The sequence below is a fragment of the Medicago truncatula genome, chromosome 7 (assembly GCF_003473485.1).
Source record: "Medicago truncatula cultivar Jemalong A17 chromosome 7, MtrunA17r5.0-ANR, whole genome shotgun sequence".
NCBI classification, from domain to species: domain Eukaryota; kingdom Viridiplantae; phylum Streptophyta; class Magnoliopsida; order Fabales; family Fabaceae; genus Medicago; species Medicago truncatula.
In genome coordinates, this window is record NC_053048.1 from 49,116,474 (window position 1) to 49,143,149 (window position 26,676).

A 26,676-nucleotide genomic window follows, 5' to 3' on the forward strand; every position below is an offset into this window, starting at 1 on the left:
AATTTGATAAAGGATAATAAAAAAAGATAAACAAAATCCTGAAAGTGTTTAGAGTTTTTCTATTTACACCCCATGTTTTTCTGATTACACCCAAATTTTTTTAAAAGTTTTTTATAATACCAAAATTGCCCTTTTATATAAATTTTCTTAAAACCCTAATTTTATTCATTGTCAGTGAGTTTCACCCTCTTTCACCCCACAAAGCGATCGATCAAACAATTTGATGTTCAATATCAATCTCCATTGAAAATTAAAGAGTGAATCAAAATATTTTTCATCCATACTCAATTGGATATAAGTAAGTGAATTTCTTCTTATATTTGCTAGTTTCAATTTTTTTCCTTCAACTGCACTGATGCACTATACGATTACAGTTTTAATTTACATTGGCAAGGTTAACTTAAATTCAGTTTAAGTAGGTTCATGTAAATTGAGTTTACATGAGCCTACTTAAATTGAGTTTACATGAACCTACTTAAACTAAGTTTACATGAACCTACTTAAACTGAGTTTACATGAACATACTTAAACTGAGTTTACATGAACATACTTAAACTGAGTTTACATGAACCTACTTAAACCGAGTTTACATGAACCTACTTAAACTGAGACATGAACATACTTAAACTGAGTTTACATGAACCTACTTAAACTGAGTTTACATGACCTACTTAAATTTAAATTGAGTGTACATGACCTAACTTACATAAACTGAGTTTACATGAACCTACTTAAATTAAGTTTACATGAACCTACTTAAACTGAGTTTACATGTGCATACTTAAACTGAGATGAACATATAATCATTGAATAAGATTGAACTTTTAGATGTACATTTAAACTAAGCTTGCATGATCTACTTAAACTAAGTTTACATGACCTACTTAAACTTAGTTTACATGAACCTACTTAAACTGAGTTTAAGTTGGTACACTTACTTAAATTTAGTTTACATGAACTCAGTTTACATGACCTACTTAAACTCAGTTTACATGAACCTACTTAAACTGAGATTAAGTATATACACTTAAACTCAGTTTATATGACCTACTTCAACTAAGTTTTAGATTAAATTTTATGAAAGGGTAATCTTGTCATTTTGGGGTGCAACCATGATTAACTAGGGTGCAAGTAGAAAAACTCAAGTGTTTATTGTTTTAGTCTGAAAATAAGGACTTGTAACCCCTCCAATTTTTTTTTTTTTTTTTTTTTTTTTTTTTTTTTTTTTTTATGGTGGCAGAGGTTTGAACCCCGGACCTTGCATATATTATGCATGGTCCATATAAACTAAGCTAAGCTCATGAGGACCCTCCGATTTTATTTAACTTGACATGTGAAGTTATTTTAATTGTCTTAATTTTATATACAAATGAGTTATAATTACTAGAATATCCTTTACTACAATAATATTCCATTAAATTTGTATTGAAATTATGCACTCAACTGGAAAAATACTTTACTTATTTTTTTAAATGAGAATTGTTTTTTCTTTTCAATAAGACATGAGTTAGTACAGAAATGAATGAATTTATTTATCATTATCCAGTGCTGCTGCTACACCCGTGGCAAATGGCAAAGGTTCCATCATTTAGACTAAGGCAATTATTTTCACCGTGTACAATTTGCTTCATTATCACGGCTCTATTGCCATAATTCAACTTTTAACTCCGAAAGGAGATATCATATATAAGGCCTCCCGCAAAATTTTCTAGGGTAAATTAAGGTCAATGCACTTATGCAGATCACATTATTATGTGCACAGAAACGGTAGATCTGAAGTTTAGTACCGTACTTTTGTTGTTTCACATTCTTCACACGCCATGCAACTTGTGCATGTTAAACCCTAAAATGTGTAAACAGAAAAGCCTGTGTGCTATACATAATTTACCTAGCAAGGCATATGCACATGCACAAACACTTGGACGTTGGTCTGCTGCACCATTAAAGATTAAGTTAACTAGCGCTCCACACATTTTGGTTGAGTTCTGCTTTAGAGCTTCAGAGCCTGTTAATCACCACAAGTTGGTTGGCTAGTTTTAATTGACTGCATCAATGCCATTATGCATTTCTTATACTTATCCAAGAATTGTCATCAGGGTTCAACTTCAACTGATTGTTGAATTGTCTCTGATTCAACTCCAACTGACAGTTCAACCGGCTCTGATTCAACTCCATCTACAAGAGCATATACCACTGCTGTTCTACAAGGTGCATAAACGAGGAAGGAACGAGGCCGGTCATCATACCATCCTTCCTGTAAAATCATCCAAGAGAATCCAAAGAGTTTGTTAATTCCACCGGGAGAACCCAAAATGGTAAAACCATGACCCCAAGAATGTAAGAAAAAGATAACAAAATAGAAACACAAATAATACAAGCACGCTTGTGTGTCCACGCCTGAACATTTTCACAAAGAAACAAGTTTAGAGAAGTCCCTTACCGAAGTGAAGTACTCAGCAGTATGATTGAGCCTATTGAAGCCACCAAACAAGGACTCATCTGAATCCAAGACAATCTGGAAAAAGGAAAGGCATAATCCACCAATACAATGTTAAACAGATTCCCAAATATTGGAACAGAAAAGAAAAGTATAATCAGTATTGATTATCTCATGTTTCACACATTAACATTCACCGTCAGTAGAAGTCTCGTATCAAAAGATGAGAAGAACATATGCTCTCTAAAGCAAATGAATTCAATAATAATATACATCCACAATAAGAAAGAAGATTAAAATTGGTTCACTTGAGGGTTTCGTAATTGGAAATTACTTGATCCAAATATCGCACTTTCCTGGATCAGGGTATGGGTTAGGAGACAGACACATGATGAAAATGATGTTTCTTAGAATAAAATTGCATATCATAGCTTTGCATTGTTGTAAAGGACTTTTATTGTTACTACTTTAGTCTTGCCAGAGTAATAATACATAGATAGTACCTTATATTTCCCTGGCTTTAAACAGCCAACTTTGTAATCTGAATAACTGTTGGTCCAGTGAAAATTGAATACAAAGACCAGGTTGTCCCTTTCAAAGATTATAACTCTGTCACCTTCATTTTTCCTTGAAATATATTGGTGCTCAGAAATCATGAACTGCACCAAAGGTAGGCACAGTTAATTTTCCTTAACTGCTTAGTTATTAAAAACCAAAAAATAATATTAACCCCTATCTCATTTGTGAGAAAAAAACCTAGGTTTAATACAATCTGTAAAATAAAAAAATAAAAAAATAAGTTGCATAACACTGCAGATAGAGCTTGTCTTGAAATGAGTAGAAATCAATGATGAGCAACTTCCCACAAAGTGTGTATTATTGTTATTCAAAACCAACTTCCCACAAGTTATCTTAAATCAATGATGAGCAACAAACGTCAAATCACAAGCAGATACCAAAGATTTTTTTTAGGCATTTCATTGACAAATAAAATAGTAGATAACAAAATTTGAAAACTTACACCATATCTTTCTTCTAGGTGCTGCATAGCTCGATCAAATTCTTGCATTCCATGATATCTTAGATATTCTGCATCACCCTGATTAAGGAACATAGATGATCATTTTTGTAGCCTTTGAACTAATGCCTTGGTAAGTTTTTCATTTATTTTTTCCTAGAAGCCTTAGAAATTCTGATGGCTTATGATATATACACGTACCTCACTGCTGAATGTCAAAGCAATGCAGATAATAAACAACATAGTTTAATAGTTTCATCCTATATCTGTCAGATTTTATCAGGCAAAAGCTCGTCATAATCAATTTGTATTTTTAGTTCTATATTCAAGCATCTTGCCATACGTTGTGTTGTATGCTAGTTTCCATCTGTCTCACTCCACGTGTCCATATGCTAGCAAGTAGCAACTTCATTTGAGTTTCATGGCATGTGAAACTTTTCAACATTTCATCTGTCCAGTCATCTAAATTACAGACACCACAAACTTAAATACATCTGCAATACCTAGTCATACGTGCTATAGTTTGTTTGTTACTCAATGTAATTCAACAATTCATATATATCATCTTTCTTTAGTAACTCCAAACTAAAATTGCAAAGTGAATTTCTGGAAATATGAAACATGCATATATTGCAATAACAATGAAATCCATGCTGATTTGGTAATTTAGGTAAGATTACAAGAGCAACCAACATCATCAACCATGCTGCAGAAAGAGATCATGCTTTTGCTTATTCTCAACAAAAAGGCCAATCCTTGTGGTAATATATGTTTACTCGATATATATCATGGTCTACATCTAGCTCAGAGAAATTAAATTAGTGCAATCATATTCAGAAAGACGAAGGAGTTGGCGAGGGATTTCTTTTGAATAAACAATTATTTGCAAAAAAAGATTCTTTTTGGTGTAAAATGTCAGGGTGAGCAGTCCATTTTAAACGGTTACATATCCATGTCAAAACAAAATCAGGATAATTAAAATAGGTTTTGTAAACCAGTCCATTTTAAGCGGATGGGTATTTAGTTGGGTTATTGTCTTACATACGGATAGATATCTATATCCTCTGTCACCCTCAACTTTGCTTCTTTTTTTTGTAATTCCATTTTCCTCTACCGCTCACAACATCGATTGTCGCAGCCAGAAATCTCTGCCACGTTCTGTAGTGGTGCTACTGAAGTGGTTCATAGAGATCAACAGAATCTGAAATAGTCTTGGAATTTTTTTAAGCTCAGGTAGCCACGTTGTGGTGGATAAATATCTATATCCTCTGTTACTCTCAACTTAGCTTATTTTTTTGATCGTTCCATTTTCCTCTACCGCTCACAACATCGATTGTCGCAGCAATAAATCTCTGCCACGTTCTGTAGTGGTGCTACTGAAATGGTTCATAGAGAGCAACAGAGACCGGGGATGCTGGAAAATAGAAATCTGACATAGTCTTGGAATTTTTTGAAGCTCAGGTAGCCACGTTGTGGCGGCCGTCAACCAGATTTGTGACTGCGGCTTCGTGGCGGCTCATGGTGCTCCTTGTGGTTCGGATATGGATGATGTGGGTTCACAGATCTGCAATGATTTACCATCACTGCCCTTTGAAATGGATGCAAAAGACTGCCATAAACGACGATCAGTTCGTATAGGTGCTGTGGCAATGATTAGCAATGTGCCTGGAATTCCTTTTGTTGAGCCTTAACAGTAGAATTCCATCTTTGTTTTCATAGCAGTAACTATCAAATAGCACTACTTGACATGATTTTCATTGTGGTTGATGTATCTTTGATGAATAGGCCTTAGCCTTTTTATGTTGACATTCATTCTGATGGCAGAACAAACATGATCTCATATTTTGTATTGGTTAAAAACCAGATTTGGAACTGGAACCGGATTCAGCACTGGTTTGAACCCAAATTGAGATGAGAAATGTGTTTTTGGTTTAAAAATCCAATCCACCAAGTGGCTATCAAATGGATATGGATAGGTTTTTATGAAATTAGTTATTTTGCACAGCCCTAAAAAAAATTGTTTTCAATAATAAGGGATTGGGTTATAAAGGGTAAATCACAGTTACATGCATGTTAAATGGCCAGGGACAGAATATTGACTTAATTTACAACACAAAACTGGAAAACCTATTACACATTCTCCGGTTCCTTTGAGAAACTTTTTGTTTTATGATTTTACCATTATATCCTCCGAATAAGGATCGGAAAAATGTTAGTATATGGCCCTCATTCTTCAAATCTACTTGAATCATGTATGCAAATGATATCTACAGTAAGCTTTATAATTAATCAGCAGTAAGATCAAACGTGTTTCACCACCAAGTAGTTCCCAACTAACTGAAACCCCATAACAACAAACGTTGGAATATAAAGTAGTACTTGCACAAGTTGTGAATGAAGGAACCAGAAACTTACCAAGTCAAATCTACGCCTGCATTTATCATAACTGTTGTTATTCCCAGGAACTACTGTGCCATTAGGAAGATGTTGATCACCCCTTGGAAAATCGATCCACTCTGAACAGAACAATAATAAATTATCAAACTTAATTTATCATTGATTTGGTAACAGCAAATCCAACAACTTCTCAAATTGTCAAATAATTATGATTTTTCTAATAAATAATAAAAAGAACAAGTCAAATAAACTTACCAGGATGGCCGAATTCATTCCCCATAAAATTTAAATACCCTTCACCACCAAGGCCCATAGTAATAAGCCTAATCATTTTGTGTAATGCAATACCACGATCGATTAGAGGAGTAGATGGTCTGTCTAAAGCCATGAAGTCATACATATCCTGAAGTAGCCAACAGAGCATAAGTAAAATGTAAATGTCCAATGACAAACTACAGCAATTACCATTTATTAAACAAAAGCAAGAATCCTTAATGATTTGACAGAAGCTAAGTAAGAACCTAACGAATTCAAGAAACAGCGAGAGAATCAACGAATGCCTAAGCTCAACAACACTCATCTACATACTTAGAGGCTGATTGCAAATGCGTACGAGAAGTTTCCACAAGATTTATAGTAGTCAAGAAAATTTGATTTATATGCTACAAAAAATAACTTCACTGCGGCATAAGTTCCCAATCTCTTCAGAAAAAAAAGAGATAGCTATGATCCAGAATAAGTTCTTCTAGCATAATTGAAACACACAATATATTCAAGAGCTACGCACCTTGTCCATCAACCAAAATGCTAGTGTCTTGTCACCAACCAAGGCTTGGTCATGACTTTCAGCATAAACCACACAATTTTCTAGCCACCTTCTGTTTGTCAGTGTGTGGACTATATCACCCATTCTCCAATCTTCATCCTTTTTCCTACATAAAAAACGATATGGCTGAAATTACGGCAGGAGTTTTGAACGGATATAGGATTTGATTTTTATAATAGTTTCCAACAAAAAGACAAAATTAGATGTAGGCTTCAATTGATGGTTGCAACGTTGAGATACAGAAAATGTTGTATCTCCGGATGCAAAAAATTAGATAACACACTACCAAGCTCTGTGCATTGAAGCAATACTTACATGCAATATATTCAAACAAAATTATTCTTCATTTACATTTGGACGTCACCTTAGACTTTGGAGGTTATGTTATATGAGAATATTCACCATTAGGCATATAAGTGCCCAAACTTCTTAGCAATAACATATTCTATATGTATGCTTGTAACCAACGAAACAAAAACCCATGCTATATCTGATTTGCTTATACTAAGGGTAGCCCGGCACTAAAGCTGCCGGATACGCAGGGTCCGGGAAAGGGTCCCACCACTTTAGAGTACTGTACGCAGTGTTACCCTGTTTTTTACGGAAGAGGCTGTTTCCAGGACTTGAACTTTTGACCTTCCAGTCACGTGACAACAACTTTACCGTTGTGCCAAGGCCTCCCCTTTTGAACATATATAATATTTCTGGGCTCATCAATGCAGATTGGAAAGACATTAGAACTTCATATCTAATTATGATTTATCTGAGATTCTAAACTTGATGCAAATTGATAAAAAAAAATGAACATAATGTACTCCTCTAGGTTAGAGTACTTCAGTGATTTAGTTTTCTGATTCTCTTGCAAGAAATGAACAATTCAATACTACAAACTATGCAAAAAGGTTTAATATCACAAGACACCAAAAGAGAATCTAATATTTGTAATCCAAAGATGATAAAAGACCCTAGATAAACTACAAGTCTAATAAAAAATATAATTCTAGCAAATCATAAATACATTTAAAAAACTAGATAAATCCTAATAAAAATAATCTAATAATATGTTTTTCTATTCTGCATCGCCCATTCACATTGGTTTTAGCATTAACATTATTTGTAGTACAATGGCAATGAAGGATCGAATAAATACGAGCCCATCTCTAGTCTTTCTTTTGGGTTACTTCTTTAATTTTTATTTCTACCATTCTGTTGCACCATGTAGTGGCTCGTTCATTTTTTTGATATAACGATAGAAAAATCGATAGCTAGAAATTCCATTTGACACAAATGCACTATATTTGTAATCATAGACATCCCATGGACAGGATTATTTGAAAGAAACCATGATATGATGTATTCGCACTGCAGAATTAAGAATAAAAGATTACTTAAGAAGGTCAATCCACTTGTCTGCAACGGCCATATGCAAGCGATAGTTAAAGCCAATCCCACCATCTTGTGTTGGAAGGCAGAATGTTGGCATTCCACTCACCTGGAAATGGAAGGAAAATTGTAACATCAATTGCTTATTTTTATTGAGTCAAGTAGAGGGTGTTCAAACACCATACTATCAGGTAAGGATGGAAAGACAATAAAATTTATGAGATCACAATTACTCAACTCCTAATACAGTTTAAATGAAGTATAACTTAATTAGCGTAAAACTTGAGAGAACGACATACATCTTCACCAATTGAAACAGCTTCAGGATAGAGCCCATGAATGAGATCATTAACAAGCATCAGGTAAACCACAGCTTCAACATCAGTTGCAAAACCAAAATACTCATTGTAATTTCCAGTAAAAGATACCTGCAGCAAGGTTCAAGAATCTTTTTAAGAAAAAAAAAAGTGAACGATAGAGAAACAGGAATAATCCTATATCTGATTGAAATGAGAACCCTTTGCTTCAAAGGATAACCGCAACTATAGTATATTTCAACAGTTATTTTGAAATTGTTTCCTTTTTTTATTTTTTTATATATCAACTTCTCTTTGTCCTTTCAAATCTCATTATCTGGGTTGAGGTATCTCTCCGTATCAGAGATCGCATTGTTGTCAACAAGAGGTCTAGATGATTTTTTCTATAGTAAACTGACTATATGTTATCATAAAAATTGTAAAAATCATCCACAATGCAAAACGATCCCTGTTTAAAATCTATAGTATTCAATAATCCTGATTGGTGCTATTGTCCTTTACAGAATCATATACTTATACTATATTTCTATCCAACTCATTAACCTCTTGATCTTTCTTAACAGTTTCTCTTAATAAGTTTTTCTAGGTCTTCCTATGCCTCCCTTTGTTCTCCTATTCATATATATTTATTTACTAAAAAAAATGTAGGCTACTTAGACCCTTGTTTCAGTGCTCTACTTAACGCGGAGAGTGGGGAGGAAGCTAGTATGGGGACAGAGGCGGAGCCCCTCATGGGCCATGGCCCACCCCCAATTTTTTTTTTCTTATATATATATTATGTTTTGTAATTATATGATGATTGTGTCGCACGCTGTAGTGGTTAAGAGCCTTTTTGCCAAGTCTTATGTGCTGGGTTCAACTCTTGCCAAAGCCATTTTCATTTATTCTTTTATTTTCTTTTGTATAAAAAAAAGCATTCATAATTGTTAAAATAATCCTTTTTTTTGTTACTTAATCCTTTCTTTCTTTAATAAAACATAACTCCTTTATTCAATTTAAAATAATCTTTTCCTTCCTTTTGGGTACAATTGTCTCTTTACTCTTTTATTTTAATTTTTTTTTATAGGAAGGGAACTTCAACTCTTTTTTGGTCAAAAAAATTCTCTTTTAAAACACATAACATATTTTTTATATAAAAGAGGACCTCAACCATCTTTTATAATGCATAACATATAACATAAATGTTAAAATATCCTTAAAAAACATGATATCATAAAAATATTTAATTGTGTATAAACATTAATTTTTAGGTAAAAAAAAAAAACTTCCCTAAAAAAAAAGGTAAAAAAAATACTATATTCTTTATTAAATTAAAATATATTTCATTATTGTACTTGATTATAAGTATATTTTCTTATGTAATGATCTTTTTTACATTAATATATATGTCATGAGTTTTATTTTAATTTTTTTTTACTCAGTCGTTTGATTCAATTCGATTTAATACCTATACATCGGTTTATTGAAGTCGAGTCATTTAATTCAGTCGTTAGGTTCAATGACCTAGTTGTTCGATCAATTATCTTGTCCTTTATCAAGGTTGATAAACGGTTCAGATTTTAAAATATCGGTTTGAATTATATTCAACAAATAACAAATTTGTAGTCATTGGAAGTAACCAATGATAAAATGTACTTGTAAGAAAATTAAGCTCCATCACTATTTATGGTGTTAGAATAATTAATCAAGTACTTAGTGGAGATATTGAAAAGTTGTGACTATTTAGTTTTAACTCCACTAGTCATTTTATTGATTGTATTGATTAATCTTCCTTATTAATTAGGGGTTAACTAGGAGACTCCTACCTATATAAATGTACACTCTCACCACATAATATGATATAATAAACATATTTTCAGTTCTAATATGGTATCTAGAGCTTCTTGATCCAGAGCCATGCCATGTGTACTGCTACGTCTTCTCCCACTCCCTCTGATGCGCAACGCGTAACTGCTGCAGCATCCAAAACCTTCAAACAAGTAGTTTCTGTTAAGCTTGATGATACGAACTACCTTCAATGGAAGCAACAAGTTGAAGGTGTTCTTCGTGGAACGAAGATGGTGAAATTTGTGATTTCACCTGAGATTCCACCGGTTTATCTCACAGATGCAGCGCGCGAAGCTGGAACCGAGAATCCTGCTTACACTGAATGGGAAGAACAAGATTCATTGCTCTGCACCTGGATTCTTTCAACGATTTCGCCTTGGCTACTTTCGCGATTCGTTCTCCTTCGCCACTCATGGCAGGTTTGGGATGAGATCCATAGTTACTGCTTCACGCAGATGAAGACGCGTTCGCGTCAACTTCGATCTGGACTTAGATCCATTACGAAAGGTTCACGCACTGTCGCTGAATTCATTGCTCGAATTCGCGCAATTTCAGAGTCTCTTGCTTCAATTGGAGATCCAGTCTCTCACAGGGACCTAATTGAAGTTGTTCTTGAAGCACTTCCTGAAGAGTTTGACCCTATTGTTGCTAGTGTGAATGCGAAATCTGAGGTTGTTTCTTTAGATGAACTTGAATCTCAGCTTCTCACACAAGAATCTAGAAATGAGAAGTTCAAGAAAGCTGCTATCAGTGAACCTGTTTCAGTTAATCTCACTGAAACTGCAAATTCAGAATCCCAATCTCATGGTCCTAATTCTCAAAACCACAATTATACTGATGGCACCGGAAACAATCAGTTTCCTAACTCTAACCCTAATTTTGGAGAAAGAAATGGTCAGTTAAGAGGACGTGGTGGCCGTTTTGGTGGTAGATTCAGAGGACGTGGCGGCCGTTTTGGTGGAAGATCCAATGTTCAATGCCAAATATGTTCAAAAACTGGTCATGATGCAAGCTATTGTCACTACCGTTTCTCTGCCCCACAGTATGATTACTACAGTCCCTATGGCTCACCAGGAGGCTATGGTGCACCTCCAAATGTATGGATGCAGAACATGTCACGTCCTCAACATTCTGGACAGTTTCTTGGGCCTCCCACACAGGCTGGGAATCAGAGAGGTCAAGCTCCCCAGGCCTTCTTAACTGGCTCAGATCCACACAATTCATTCAACAATGCCTGGTACCCTGACTCAGGTGCTACTCATCATGTCACCCCTGATGCATCCAACCTCATGGATTCCACGTCTCTTTCAGGTTCTGATCAGGTCCATATTGGAAATGGACAAGGTTTGGCTATTACCTCTGTTGGTTCCTTACAATTTACTTCTCCTTTACATCCTTAAACTACTCTAAAACTGAATAATCTCCTTCTTGTTCCCTCTATAACAAAAAATCTTGTTAGTGTGAGTCAGTTTGCTAAAGATAACAATGTTTACTTTGAGTTTCATCCTAATCATTGTTTTGTCAAATCTCAGGATTCTTCTAAGGTGTTTTTAAGAGGTATTCTAGGACATGATGGTCTCTATCAGTTTGAGCACACCAACTCATTCAAGACCACTGCTCCTGTCTCTCAAAATTCTAGTGTCAACACTGTTTGCAATAAAGTTCCAGCACAAACTGATAATTCTGCCTCTTTTCATTTAGGTCCCTCAACTGATTTCAATTTCAATAATTTTCAATGTAATAATGTTGAACATTTACCTAGTAGTTCAACATCTAGTTCTACTCAGTTTTTTTCCTTCCATGTATGGTATCTGGCATAGCAGACTTGGACATCCTCATCATGAGGTGCTCCAAAGTATTATCAAACTTTGTAATATACAATTACCAAATAAAAGCTTGTCAGATTTTTGTACTGCTTGTTGTCATGGTAAGGTTCATAGACTGTCATCTTTTGCATCTCAAATGACATATACTAAACCTCTTGAATTAATTTTCTGTGATCTTTGGGGACTTGCACCAGTTGAATCCTCATGTGGATATACCTATTTTCTTACTTGTGTGGATGCTTATTCTAGATACACATGATATATCCTCTGAAACTCAAATCTCACACACTTTCTACATTTCAGAATTTTAAAACCATGATTGAATTGCAGTTAAATCACAAAATTACTTCTGTCCAAACTGATGGAGGTGGTGAGTTTTTACCTTTCACAAAATATCTCAATAGCCTTGGCATCACTCACATATTCACTTGTCCACACACTCACCATCAAAATGGCTCAGTTGAAAGGAAACATAGACATATTGTTGAAACTGGTCTCACTCTTTTATCCCATGCACAAATGCCATTAAAGTTTTGGGACCATGCCTTTTTAACTTATTAACTGCAACTTACCTTATCAACAGGTTACCTACACTAGTTTTAGCAAATAAATCACCCTTTTTCTTACTTCACCTTCAATTTCCAGACTATAAATTCCTTAAAAGCTTTGGCTATGCATGTTTTCCCTTTTTGAGACCTAACTCTCATAAGTTTGATTTTCATTCAAAGGAGTGTGTTTTCTTGGGATATTCCAACAGTCACAAAGGATATAAATGTTTAGATGCTTCAGGTAGAATTTTTATATCCAAAGATGTTGTGTTTAATGAGGTAAAATTCCCTTTATCTTGACTTGTTTCCATCTAAGAAAGTGTGTTCTGTTTTACCAGATGGTCCCACTTTATCCACTTTTCTTCCCACTCCTGTCTCAACAACCTTTACTGTAAACCCACCTACTCCCCAAAATTCTCATTCTGAGTCTGTTCCTCACATTGTTAACTCACCTACTCCCCAAACTTCTCATTCTGAGTCTGTTCCTACTACTCCCATATCAAACACCCCTCAGACTCCATCCATTAGTTCTCATCATTCCGAGTCCTCACACAAAAATAATGTGGTCCTAAATCCCACACCCATCACCATTCTATCTCCCTCTGCATCTCAAAATTCCTCACCTGAGTAATCTGCTAGTGTTACTAGCTCTCAGACTACTAATTCCGAGTCTCCTCCTCCTGTTCCTCACAGAATTCATCCTCAAAACCGTCACACAATGAGAACCATAGGCAAACATGGAATTGTGCAGCCCAGAATTAACCCTACACTCCTTTTGAGAATTAACCCTACACTCCTTTTGACTCATGTTGAGCCCACTTCTTACAAAACTGCTCTTCAGGATCCTAAGTGGCATTTAGCAATGCAAGAAGAATATAATGCTTTACTTCATAATCAGACATGGTCTCTAGTATCTCTTCCTGCAAATAGACTGGCCATTGGATGTAAATGGGTATTCAGGGTAAAAGAAAATCCAGATGGCACTGTAAACAAGTACAAGGCACGTTTAGTGGCTAAGGGTTTTCATCAACAAGCAGGTTTTGACTACAATGAGACTTTTTCCCCTGTAGTCAAACCTGTTACAGTGAGGACAGTTTTGACACTTGCAGTTACTTATAACTGGACTCTTCAGCAGTTGGATGTGAACAATGCATTCCTAAATGGAGTGCTAACTGAGGAAGTCTACATGGTGCAGCCTCCTGGCTTTGAATCTTCTGACAAGAACCTTGTATGCAAACTACACAAGGCTCTCTATGGGTTAAAACAGGCTCCCAGAGCATGGTTTGAGATATTGAAATCATCTTTACTTAGGTTTGGGTTCAAGTCAAGCAGATGTGATCCTTCTTTGTTTACTTTGCACACTCAAGCTCACTGCATTTTTATATTGGTTTATGTTGATGATATTATCATCACTGGAAACTCAAAATTGGCTATTCAGAATCTAGTTCATCAACTCAATTCTGAGTTCTCCCTTAAAGATTTGGGTATACTAGATTATTTTCTCGGCATAGAGGTGCATCACTCACCATCTGGCTCTTTACTTCTCTCTCAAACCAAATATATCAAGGACCTTCTTCAGAAAGCTAACATGATTAATGCTAATAGCATGCCCTCACCAATGGCATCCAGTACAAAATTGTCTAAATTTGGTTCAAGTACAGTCTCAGATCCTACATTTTTCAGGTCAATTGTTGGTGCATAGCAATATGCAACCATAACAAGACCTGAAATATCCTACTTTGTGAACAAAGTTTGCCAGTTCTTATCAAATCCCCTTGAAGATCACTGGAAGGCAGTCAAGAGGATACTTAGATATCTGTAGGGTACTTTACACCATGGGTTAATGCTTACACCTGCCAGCTCTACTGAACCTATTGCAATCACCGGCTTTTGTGATGCTGACTGGGCTTCAGATCCTGATGACAGAAGAAGCACATCAGGAGCCTGCATATTTCTGGCCCCAATCTAGTTTCCTGGTGGGCAAGGAAACAGACCCTTGTAGCTAGATCTAGTGCAGAGGCTGAATATAGAAGCCTTGCACAAGCTTCTGCTGAGATTATTTGGATCCAGTCTCTTCTCAATGAATTGCAAATTAAGAGTAAAATTCCTCATGTCTATTGTGATAATCTCAGTGCAGTTTCTCTTGCTCACAACCCAGTCCTGCACTCAAGAACCAAGCACATGGAATTGGATATTTTCTTTGTGAGAGAGAAGGTTATAAGGAAGGAACTGAATGTCTCGCATGTGCCTGCTCAAGACCAGCGGGCAGATGTCTTGACTAAGCCTCTGTCCACTGCCAGATTCCTTTATCTTAGAGACAAACTGAGGGTTTGTGACACCCTCCGTTTGAAGGGGGACTGTTAGAATAATTAATCAAGTACTTAGTGGAGATATTGAAAAGTTGTGACTATTTAGTTTTAACTCCACTAGTCATTGTATTGATTGTATTGATTAATCTTCCTTATTAATTAGGGGTTAACTAGGAGACTCCTACCTATATAAATGTACACTCTCACCACATAATATGATATAATAAACATATTTTCAGTTCTAATATATGGCCCACCCTAGACTTTTTTTCTAGCTCCGCCACTGGTAGGGGATAACCTAAATTGTCCACTCCACTATTGAACAATTTTTCAATTATTAAGCAGGTTATGTCCATGGTTATCATGCATTGGTGTATGTATGTAGACCCATCAAGCTGTAAAACTATCATTCAGAAAAAAAAAATTGCATGAAGGAAGAAGATTTAGAGAGGAAAGAAGTAAAAGAGGAGGACAGATATACAACAAAAGAACGTAAGAAAACAAACAGGACCATAAAACAATAAGGTTACCCAATTCTCTGCATTGTTCTGACAATAATACAAAATGTTATCTAAAATTTCAACCCTTTTTTCTTCACTTGGAAATACTATAATCCATGATTACCAAGTAAGAATGCAGCCAGGTTATCTTAGAATACCATAAATTTAAAGACCAGACACAAAAACCAACTAGAATGTACCTGCAGTCCATGATGAGTGTACATCATTGATGTGACACCATCAAATCGAAACCCATCAAACTTATATTCATCCAGCCACCATCTAGCATTTGAAAGTAGATACCTTAGGACCTAATTAAGAAAATAAGTCACTATCGACCAGAAGGGCATAGAAGAATCATGATTGAAGTCTATATTCAGCACAATGTCAATGAACTCTGGGAATAGCACTTACTTCCCAGCTTCCATAGTTAAAAAGGCGAGAATCCCACATCCAATGATAACCCCGTGAACCAGAATGGAAATAATGAGCATCGGTTCCATCAAACATGTTGAGGCCATCCAATGTATTACTTGATGCATGGCTACAGTCATCAGATATTGGTAATCAGGTCTAAGAAGCAGATTAAATACCATCAATAAGATCTAGCATGCACTATCATTCATGTAGTGATAGATGATGATACAGTTGAAAAATAAGAACTGGAGATATTTTAGTAATAGGACTCCGATTGTGAAGATTTATTCTAGGAGGAAGCCCACGCACAAATTTATATGGGCCTGGTGTGGAACTTGTTAATTAAGTAAAATTATAAATTAGAGAGAAAGGGAAAGCAGTGTACATTCGGTTATTTGTATCTTGTTTTGTTGGGAGAGACCAGTCTCTCTAACTCCTAGGGTAGTTACTTGTGGTTACCATTTTCCTCTCTACTCTAATTATTTTATTTTCTATTTCCCTGTAAATATTTCTCTGGTGGGAAAGCATTCCCAGAGATGGGTATCAGAGCTGGTTGTCGGTGGGTTGGAAAGAAGGGCTACCTATGGAGGGACAGACAGGAAAGACTGAGTAAAGTGTCGTAGAGTGCATCTTCCAGGACGTTGACTCCCAGGGTCGGTGCTATGATAGGGACTTGGATATTTAAGAGTGCCTAAGTCTCACATCGAGTAGTATGAGATGTTTAATTGCTTGGTTCTTCCCCCTTGATAGCTAGCTTAAGGGAGGGTTCTCCAAGTTCTTAGATGCTTATCAAGATATTTCCAGAAAAATGAAAATAATATATAGCGTGGAAGGTATAAATATTACCTATGTACAATATCCATCAGAACAAGCAGGCCTAGTTCATGGGCTCTGTCTATCAGAGACTTAAGATCTTCTGGAGTTCCAAACCGACTGCTAGGTGCAAAGAAATTAGTAACATGGTACCTGTATCACGCAGAACAATATTTTTTTAAAGCCAGGCCATCAATTTTAGGATGGAGACACTAATGCGCTAAGAAACAAGAAATATAGAACACAAAACGGCCTGCTATTCTTTGAATCACATTGGAACCATCAGCATTTTGGGATGGGGAAAAATCAATGATTAATGATAACAATGGATAGGGACTCTAGAAGAGTTACCCAAAGCTAGCATAGTAAGAATGTTCTTGGATAGCCATAATCTGGACAGCATTATAGCCAAGCTTTTTAATGCGAGGCAGTACATCATCTCTAAAATTGGCATATGTGTTGATTTTTGGCTCCTGCACCACATGGTTCAAAGCATTATTAATAACAGAAATAACACTGCCTCTAAATAGACACTCCATTGAACTTTATAGGTGAACTCTCTTTTATTAAGGAAACTATTCTGTATTTAAATCTGAAAGACACCGATTGTATGAATGAGACCAATGTCTTCATTGCAAGGAAATAATTCAATGAAGAAATTTATTTTACGAAAATCTAAAGCCTTGTTGCATGTAACAAATAATGCCTTTCAATTAGCATTTAGTGGAAGTGTAAGGAATCAGTTTAACTAGCCTTACTTTTATGAACAGTAAGATAATTTCACTATGGTAAAGATAAATGTTGTAATTTCAAAACAAGTAACTATTTGCAGCAATGAACCATGATGTTGCTTGGGTTGGCAAAAAAACAATTTTAGTCCTTGACATTTTGCCACTGATGATACACAATAACAATACTTTCTGATGTAATAGAGAGTATAAAGTACACACTGGGCTACTCATTCCAACATGTGCCTCATATATCCTAATTGATTGCGGTCGCTTTGGCTGTGGATGTTTGAAGACATATTTTTCCTGTAAAAAGAGAAAAATATAAACCACTTAACACAATAATGCATGACAGAAAAATCAGAAGTCAACAATTGAGTAACCGACACATATTATATTGAATAGCACCTAAGGCCTGTACTTTGTAGCTGTACATATATCCGGTAACCTGTACTGATAAATAATTATATTAATTTATATACATATATCTTAACAGAACTACTTCCATAATGTTCTGCGATCTGGCACTTGCAAAATGTAGTTACAAAAATGTTGCAGCTTTGTCTAGTTTTTTGGGTCATTAATAATAATTAAGTAATAAGGAGAGATTAGTACATATTTTCTTTTAGGCTTTGTTTGGGAGTTTGGAGGGGAGGGGAAGGAAGGGTTTTAGGGGGTGGGAAGTATAGAGAGAAATGGAGAAATCTTTCACATTTCTTTGAAAGAGTGTTTTTTTAGAGAATGATAAACTAATGCTTATGATTCATATATTTTTAATATTAAGAATATTTTAACAACATTGAATAAATTTGAAAAATTCATATAAACCCTCCTAAACCCCCAAAACCCTATTCCAATACAACTTTTTAGTTCCCCAAATGAGGAGAGTTTAGTATTATGAAGAAAAATTAACCCCCCAAAACCTCCTCTCCCAATGGACTCTATTTCTTCCACTTGCTCCTTCCTTTTTTCCAAAACCCTCCCCTCTAAACTCGCAAATAAAGCCTTAAGGGAAGATTAATGAACCCTCATAATATAAAAATGGTTAATAAAGTAAACGATCCCTATAGATATCCAGACTTTCGTTTCTAGTCCCTAAAAAAAAATCGCACTTTTTAGTCCCTGTAGCATTTTTTAGCATTTTTAGGGACCAAAAATGCTAACAGAAAATTTTACAAGGACTAAAAAGGCTGATGGAAAATTTTATAGGGACTAAAATTGCTGACGCAAAATTTTACAAGGACTAAAAAATGTGATTTTTTTTTGCAGGCACTAAAAACAAAGTTCTGAATATTTATAGGGACCACTTAATTAATTAACCCTATAAAAATTTAAAGTAAAAAAGCTCAGAGTGGTTGATTGCTTTAAATACCATAAAGCAATCAACCTCATTGTAGTGTATGTCATTGATATAAAAGTCCCCTTGAAACCCCCACAGATAGATCACCAAAGAAAGGTCATAAATATGAGTATATACAATTCTATCCCATGAAAAATGTAAGGGGGAAACAGATATTTAGATTGATAATCTCTTTTTCTATGCTTAGCCTGCATGGAAGAAATGTAGAATCTTACCTCCTCTGGGGGATCATAGTATATTCCATTATATGGAATTTCACCAGGAGCCTGTACAGAGAATTTGATCCAAGCAGGAATTGAGTCCTTGATCCCAGAGGGTGTATCCATGTGGATCTACAAATATATATTTACGAAATATTTAGTTTACATTTCACAAAAATACCCGTAGGCTTAGTTAGACAACAAGAAACGTTTGACGTGTATGGTCCTGGCTAAATTGCTGTCATATTTACTTTTTTAGGATAAAAAACATATAATAAGAGAGAAATTTACAATCTACATCAGACAAGAATAAGATATGTCCTAGTAAAAGAAACATAAAATCAAATATGAAGAAGAAACATTTAACACTTAAAAACCAAATACGAAGACAAAAATAGATCAACTAGCCTAGCTTGCCAATCTCCTTCAAAACTAGTGCGGTTTGCAAGAAAGTATGGTCATTTCAAAATAACAGCCATACTTGTATTGGACATATCTGTGTTGAACACTTCAAAACTAGCTGCATTCTAGAATATTTATTTTGTGAATTCGTATACCAATACAAATGAGAGTACCATAACAATTGCATAAATGATACCATTTTGTCATTTATACACACTTCAATGACTCATGCAGAGTTTTAAAATATCGACCTCTCATTTAAGTTGCATTTACCCAAAAAAAAAATTGTTTCCAGAAAAATTGAAAAATCAATTTTAATGAGCTTGTATGATTGGGCTCCCCTCCAGGGTGCTGAGCTTCCTATGCACAATTCCTTGAGATAAAATCTTTTCAACTCATCCTTAAAAAATCTAAAAGGAAGAAATAATACAAAATAAAAATAAAAATTATGGAACATAGAGATGGATAATTTCAGAAGACAACCTAACCATCGAATAATATTTTCCTTTTCTTGTTAGCGTTATAAGAGACGTCATTCTTCTTGATACATGCAAGGAATTTCATGTTCTTTCTCAAAGCAATTCTTGATAAAAAGAAAAAATATATGAAAAAATTATGTGGAACCAGGTCACATATTTGGAAAAATCTTCATAATTTTTAATACGAGATTCATTATCCAAAAAATACTCAAAATACCAACAATAAAAGAAATAAAAAGAAAGACCATAACCCAGTGTTGTTAAATAGTGGCGGAATTTGATCAAATCGCTATTGTTCCACAATACGCTATTCAGTAGTAAATATTGTCAAATAGCGGCGCTATAGCCATGTTGCACAGTGGAATTTGAACAAACTGCTATTTTTTACAGTCCGCAATCGACAACATTGCTATAACCAATGACTATATGAAACATATGTGACGATCATCAAACTCCTAAAAAAATTCTTTTCAGGAGAAAATTACCTTGACTCGAGAACCATGAGGAATTGGTGGTGAACCATCGGCATTATTTGGCAAGAAGATCTCCCACACACCAAAATCGTCCTGTTTGACAAAACAAGAGCATTTTAAAAATTTCAAAATCAATACAATTGTCAATTAAATCTAAGTAAGGATGTCCAATATGCAGGGCTAGGAGTCGCAAGATTTGTCATAATTACATCTATCCATCCATACAGGGTATGACTTCTCTTAGCATTTGGTTGGGATGTAACAATCACATTTACATTCCTCCATGAATCATAAGTCTCAAACAAATACAGATTCCAGTCATAATAAATGAAGTGCATTGATCCAATTCAATTTTACAAAGAATGAGTAGGACAGAACAAGAGGGGAGAGGAAGTGAGATTCTAGGTCCAAGTCAAACGGATGGAGAAAAAATAGGAAGAAGATGAAAGCAAAAGACTTTTTAATGAACATATTTAAACGACAAAGAGAAATTAAGAATTACATACCCGGGTCATTACATCTGCATTTGGATTCCAATTATTGAAATCTCCAACTAATGCTGCTGACTGAAGAGGCAACCAATAATATCCAGAATGGTTGCAGAGGAAATAAAATCCAGTTATACTTTGACTGATTAAATGAATTGTATTGAAGTTTAAAGACAAGTTACATACACGGTATTCAAAACCATATTGTCTCCGAGTTTTGTTTGAAAATATATAATGATAGAATTGCAAAAGGAAGCTGAGGGAAGAGATACAGACAACTACTTAAAAAAAATACACTAATGTCTTCTCATGTAGATCTGGACTTGATCTTTCCAATAGAATGCCGTTTTGTTTTCTACCCAAATAAAATGATTTCATGTACTTTGGAATTACTACAATCTATAAGTGCAGTTGTAAATCAAGTAAATGTATGAGTTTGACCACGTAAACAAGACAAAGTTCAATATAGCATATTTCCTTTAAGCTACTAAGAGAACTTCATTAAATTCTAAATAACTATAAAATACATGTAAACATTGAACTATAAGGCACGTTGATTGAAGCAGAATTGAGAATTTATATCTAAATTAAAAACCCTCGTGACTTTGCCAAGAAAGCGTAGATACTTCAAAATAGTAGTCATAACGTGTTGGACACTTGATGGACATTTCAAATACTCCTAGTTTCATTTTATACCTTTGTACTTCAAATTTTTGAACTCATACAATCAGCAATACAAATGGTGAAATGGTAGCAAAGGCAAATGTGTGTTATACAGTTCCCGCCATAGCAGTTAAGGTCCAAGGCAGGGTCGGATCTATTGCAAATCATGCCTACGATTTTAAAATATGTTTTATCGCCATATCTTGTGTTGTATCTGTGCTTTTAAAACTCTACAAAGTAATTTGAACACAAACTAGAACCGGGGTTTATACCAATAATTAAAATGAAGTATACCTTAGCTCCAGGTGCCCACTCTCTGTAAGTAATGCCTGTAGCACTGCAAACAAAAGCTTGTAGTCATCAAAGACCATATCAATCAAGTGGAAATTAGGGCATGCAATAATTTCCTCTTTAAGCACATTTATTGTTTGACTATCCAACCTTACACTATGAAATTACTTAAATTATAAATAAAAGCTTGTATTAAGTTTTAAGCTTGTTAATGATGGTTTAAAGACCTGAGTATGTTTTGTGGAGCAGTATTATATGGTTCAAAAAAGTTACTTCTACATTATTAACAAGCTTAAAACTTAATACAATTTAGCTTTAATTTATGTGTTAAAATATCTATGTAATATCTCACAATCATGATTAAATTATTCACGTATTCCCTGTATTCCAGAAACCTAAAATTCAATAAAGTTTACTTTAGCTGCCATTTTCATTTCCTCTTGTAATTGGATTAGTGCGTATGAGTTGCAGCGTTAGTGCATTGTACAAGGCTTAGTCTAAGAATGTTTCCAATCTAGAGCATGTTCTTTGATTGACCGGCATTAGATATGATTAATAGACTTTGCAAAAATCATCTTAACAAAAAGTTATTAGTAACTTATGACACAGAAGGGGGGGATTGACTGACCAAAATAAGTGCAACATGATACCTGCGTGTGAAGCCTAACTTTTCGTACCCACGAGAAAATGCATCAAGACCACCTTCATACTTGTCAATTTCCTCCCGAATTTTTTTGTACTGTCCATAGCTGTGATTTGAGAAAAATATATATATATATATTTCAGCAAAAATCAGGCTTTGGTTTCACACATAGTATGTTGAGAATTAAAAGCACAAAATTAGTAGGGGGAAACACGAAAATTAACATGCTGAACAGTATGTTAATCAAATAATTGTGAAGCAGAAAATTGAACAATTAATTTGTTTTCTGGATTTTGGATTGGTAGGGTACTACTCTGGTCTCTAATATAAGAGAAAGTTCACTTTTTAGGTTCATCCAATAAATGATGTATTTAGTCTATATTAGGGACTAGATACATCATTTATTGAATGAACCTAAAAAGTGAATTTTCTCTCATAATAGAGACCAGATGGCATCTTAAATTATTATGCTACCATTGATAACAGTAACATAAATGTATATACCCACTATAACCAGGAATTCCGATAGACAGGAAATGTGGCTCTCTATTAACAGTGTGTTGAGAACTAAAAGCACAAAATTAGTAGAGGGAAGCACAAAAAATTAACATGCTGAACAATATATCAACAAATAATTGTGAAGCAAAAAATTGATCAATTAATTGGCAGAACTATACTACACACACACATTTCAGTCATACTCTTAAATTGAACATTAAAATGACAGATCTCTGTAAAAGAAATCCAAGACAGTGGACAACTCATCTGAAAGCAGTATCCCACTATTACCTCTTAGCTAACCACCAAGAGCACATACAACAAGCTAATTGTCATTCTCCCCCCAATATAACAGCATGAAATATGAAACTTCAATTACATGATAATTATAGCTCCACGACACTCAAAGCTTTGCATTCCGTTATTTCATTCAGAAAATCGAGTACTTACTTCACCTATATTGGAGTTAGCTTACCGGAAATCAAGATGCTGACGGTGTGCTTGTAAAAATGTATCAATCTCATATATTTTCTGTCCAGCACCAGGTGGAGGAATGACCTTAGGTTTATCTGTTTTTACTTTCTTGTCTGAATGAACTGATGTCTTCTTGGCTTGAGCGTCAGTTTTAACATCCACAAGTGATGATGGCATAACAGAACCTTTGTCATCCCCGACCTCTCTATAACTGCTAGCTGCTTCATCAACATTGTACTTATTCTCATCTTTCATGGTTAAATCCTCCAAGTTCTGAAAAGACTAAAATATGCATTTGAAAGAAATTTATGAGTTCTACAAAATACCTATTCTAAGATCAGTAATAACTAATAAACAGAAATTGCAATCAAATTAACAAACCAAATGCATTTATAGGCATGCTACTAACCTATGGAAATACAGAGTAGAATTAAGAAAGAAGACCAAGTGCATGCTGCCTACACACAATGGCTATATAGTAATGATAATTGTACAACCATTTTGTGACAACCTTCTTCTTCTCTCTTCTTATTGGTCAAAAACAATAGAGAAAGAGAAAAAGGAAATGAGAGAGTAAGAACAAAATGAGAGTATGAGAGAGTTGTCCAAAAATTGTCACAAATGGTTGTACAAATATCATTTCTCATATATATGACTACCAGCGAAACAGTAGTAACTTATTCTGAAGATACCTAAGTTGGATAGATCGATAAAGTTTGGAATGTCAATGAAAATGTATCGGTCTAAGTTGAAATAACATTCTAATTTTCTAAATAGATTTCACATATCGGAATTCATTTGAACCAAAGATAAAAATTATGCGTACAAATCTGCAGAGATGACCAGGAAAAAAAACTGTCAAACTTTCATTTGTACTCTCATACTTTGGGTGCTATATAGCAATAAACACTCTTCATATGTTTTTTCTCTATCCTCTAGAATCTTTATTTGCTCATAGATACATACATACAATCAACTAATAAAAACTATGCTGAAACTCAAGTATACTGCACAACTTTAGCATTTAAAATATCTCACAGTTTCACAAATCCTCAAATGAATACCACAATCCCTATGAGGTGAAAGGCATGCAACAAACAGCATATGGATTATATATATATAAACATACTCCACATGGAGAAGAAGAAAGCACCTGTGCATCCTCTGAGGTTATATCAGGATTTTCAAGTTGATCCGTCACGGATGCAGAGTTATCTTGATCTTCTGGAATAAGTACTTTATCAGATTCAGCAATTGTGGAAGATTTGGTTTCAGAATCATGGGAAAACTTTGCATATAGTGAAGTCTCTGAAAGAAACCATATATTGTATCAGTGAGGTTTCACAACTATGATGCTGAACATGTACAAACTAGATTGTACTATATGTTCATCCAGAGTTACATATCAGTCTTTGCCATTTCTATTTTCAGCATTACTGCATAAGTGTAAATGTAAACTGATAATTTCACATTGTTTTTTAGTATAATGTTTTATTCAAACATTGCCATTCAGATTATATACTATTTCCCTTTCAACATCAAATCGCAGACAATTAAGAATCAATCATTCAATTGATATTCTCAATAAACAGTAAAAGAGTGAAGTAACATCATCCGACTACAAACTTTTTGCAAAAAATCTTGCAACAAATATTCCTAGAACATTCTGCCAACTCATTCATAGCCAATACAAATATCAAAGCAGAAACTGCATATATGTTAAAAAAAAAAAAAAGGAATCAGATTCTACAGGTGTACTCCGTAACTGTAGTCAACAAAGTACTGGTGCTGAATTTCAAATGCTTGGTTTATCACTTGCTCTGAAACACGCATATACATCAAGTATCCCAATTCATAACAAACTCATCAGAACGCGCAAAAAACGGCGCTACGCTAAAGTCCTTAAGCTCAAAAACCATGAAATCGAACAAATCACCAGAATCTCATAGTTCAGTTTCGTAATCCCTGCTAAAATGGAATCAAAACCAGTCCTACCAAGTCAAGTCAATTCAACAGAATCTCAAGCTTCATATTCGCTTAAATTAACAATCAGTACTAAAACAGAATCAAAACGTAGTTCTACCTATGAAATTGAACATTATCAACCAAATTTCATAATCGAGCTTCGCTCAAACGAAAATCAAAACAAAGTCAAACAGGTTTCAACCGATGCATGTTTTAAACGATCATAATAGCATTAATCAAACATAACCGAATTAGCATAATGTAACGGAATTGAAAATGCATTATGACGAAAAACGAGGTAGATTCATTACTCGAGAATGATGATGAATTCTTCTTGAGAAAGAAGGAGTGAGAAGAAGAAGTTCTGCGATCGCCACCACGTAAGCTGGACTTATTCAGAGAAGGAACAACGGGAAATCGAATTCCAGAAATGGTATAAACCATCTTCTTCTAGCAGCTTAGGGTTTATATACTGTGAAGAAGAAGAAGAAGAAGAAGAAGAAGAAGCGCGTTGTTCAATAGCGGATCCAAAGTTTGTAAAAAGTGTCAAGAGAAATGTGAGTGAAAATGAGTCGCGTTAATTTCTTGAAAGAATAAACGATTTGATTTTTAATTTAATTTAATAATTAATAATGATGATGAGAAGAAAATGATTTGATTAATGTACGGTGAAGAATGGCGTTATCTGGGTGGAGAAGAGAGGAGTGATGTTGCTACGTGTGAGTATAGTGAAGAACTGAGAGTTGAGTTTAGCATGGTGATTGGGGTTGTGGGACCCACTTGGCTCTGTTTACGATTTAATTCTGATCGTTCATTGTTTTTCCAAACATACAATTAGGACCCGCTTTGGATATGAAATGACTGGCTATTGGTGTAAGTTTCTATTTTAGGGCTGTGTATGTATGTGCAGTGAGTGTTGAGTTTTTTTGTTGGAAAGCAATGGGGAAAGGTGGTGCAGTAGTAAAAAGGATCTTTTGGCTTGTGACTGTACTAGGAGTATATCCCTTTTGAATCCTCTTTGACTTTCTTTGAAGTTCTTACACTAACTATGATCTTTTTCAATTTGTGATGAAATTAATCTTTGTTTGGATGATTAGGTCACTCCAATGCTTACTTTAATTTACTCCCCTTTTCTTCCATAACAAGTGATTCATTTATAGAAAAAAAAAAAAATCCTAAAATGAATGATCAATTTTCCTTTTCAACGTAATTTTTAGGGAAATGCTAACTTGTGCCCTTAGTACAAGTTAATGAGTTAAAAATATAAATAATTTGTTGTAATTAATGCATTTGAATTTAATTTTTTCACTTTTCATTAATTGAATGTACAAAATTTAAGAGAATGTTTCTACTTTTGGGTTGCTTAACATGTGCCCTTAGGGCATAAGTTAACA

At 34.7% G+C, this 26,676-nt stretch overlaps 1 protein-coding gene across 3 annotated transcripts; it reads right to left on the bottom strand.

Annotated features, from left to right (window-relative positions):
- Positions 1–1,507: 1,507 nt before the first annotated feature.
- Positions 1,508–26,089, bottom strand: LOC11427173 (1,4-alpha-glucan-branching enzyme 1, chloroplastic/amyloplastic). Of its 3 annotated transcripts, XM_039827672.1 has the most exons (23): positions 25,594–25,733; positions 25,084–25,282; positions 24,471–24,625; positions 23,319–23,599; positions 22,353–22,451; positions 21,706–21,748; positions 20,767–20,826; positions 20,273–20,353; positions 18,922–19,038; positions 17,569–17,652; positions 16,970–17,091; positions 16,652–16,771; positions 15,803–15,932; positions 15,589–15,699; positions 8,361–8,489; positions 8,067–8,170; positions 6,640–6,784; positions 6,108–6,255; positions 5,871–5,971; positions 3,459–3,536; positions 2,941–3,096; positions 2,441–2,515; positions 1,508–2,254 (listed from the first exon to the last, which is right to left on the bottom strand). In XM_039827672.1, exons 2-23 carry the CDS (start codon positions 25,154–25,156, stop codon positions 2,093–2,095), a joined length of 2,574 nt encoding a protein of 857 aa, XP_039683606.1. In that variant the 5' UTR covers positions 25,157–25,282; positions 25,594–25,733; the 3' UTR covers positions 1,508–2,092. The 3 variants fall into 3 exon arrangements, with proteins under 3 accessions (XP_039683606.1, XP_013450099.1, XP_003625771.2); XM_013594645.3 differs by lacking the exon at positions 25,084–25,282 and having other exon boundaries at positions 23,319–23,590; positions 25,594–26,089; XM_003625723.4 differs by lacking the exon at positions 25,084–25,282 and having other exon boundaries at positions 25,594–26,087.
- Between the last annotated feature and the right edge of the window lie 587 nt (positions 26,090–26,676).

What these genes read in the sequence shown, in the direction of transcription:
- LOC11427173 (XM_003625723.4), bottom strand. Translation starts at nt 25,726, where the DNA reads ATGGTTTATACCATTTCTGGAATTCGATTTCCCGTTGTTCCTTCTCTG. An exon ending in CGTCAGCATCTTGATTTCCG is followed by an intron (nt 22,452 to 23,318) that starts GTAAGCTAACTC and finishes CTCAAATCACAG; the next exon opens with CTATGGACAGTACAAAAAAA. An exon ending in ATGTTGGAATGAGTAGCCCA is followed by an intron (nt 17,092 to 17,568) that starts GTGTGTACTTTA and finishes CATGTGGTGCAG; the next exon opens with GAGCCAAAAATCAACACATA.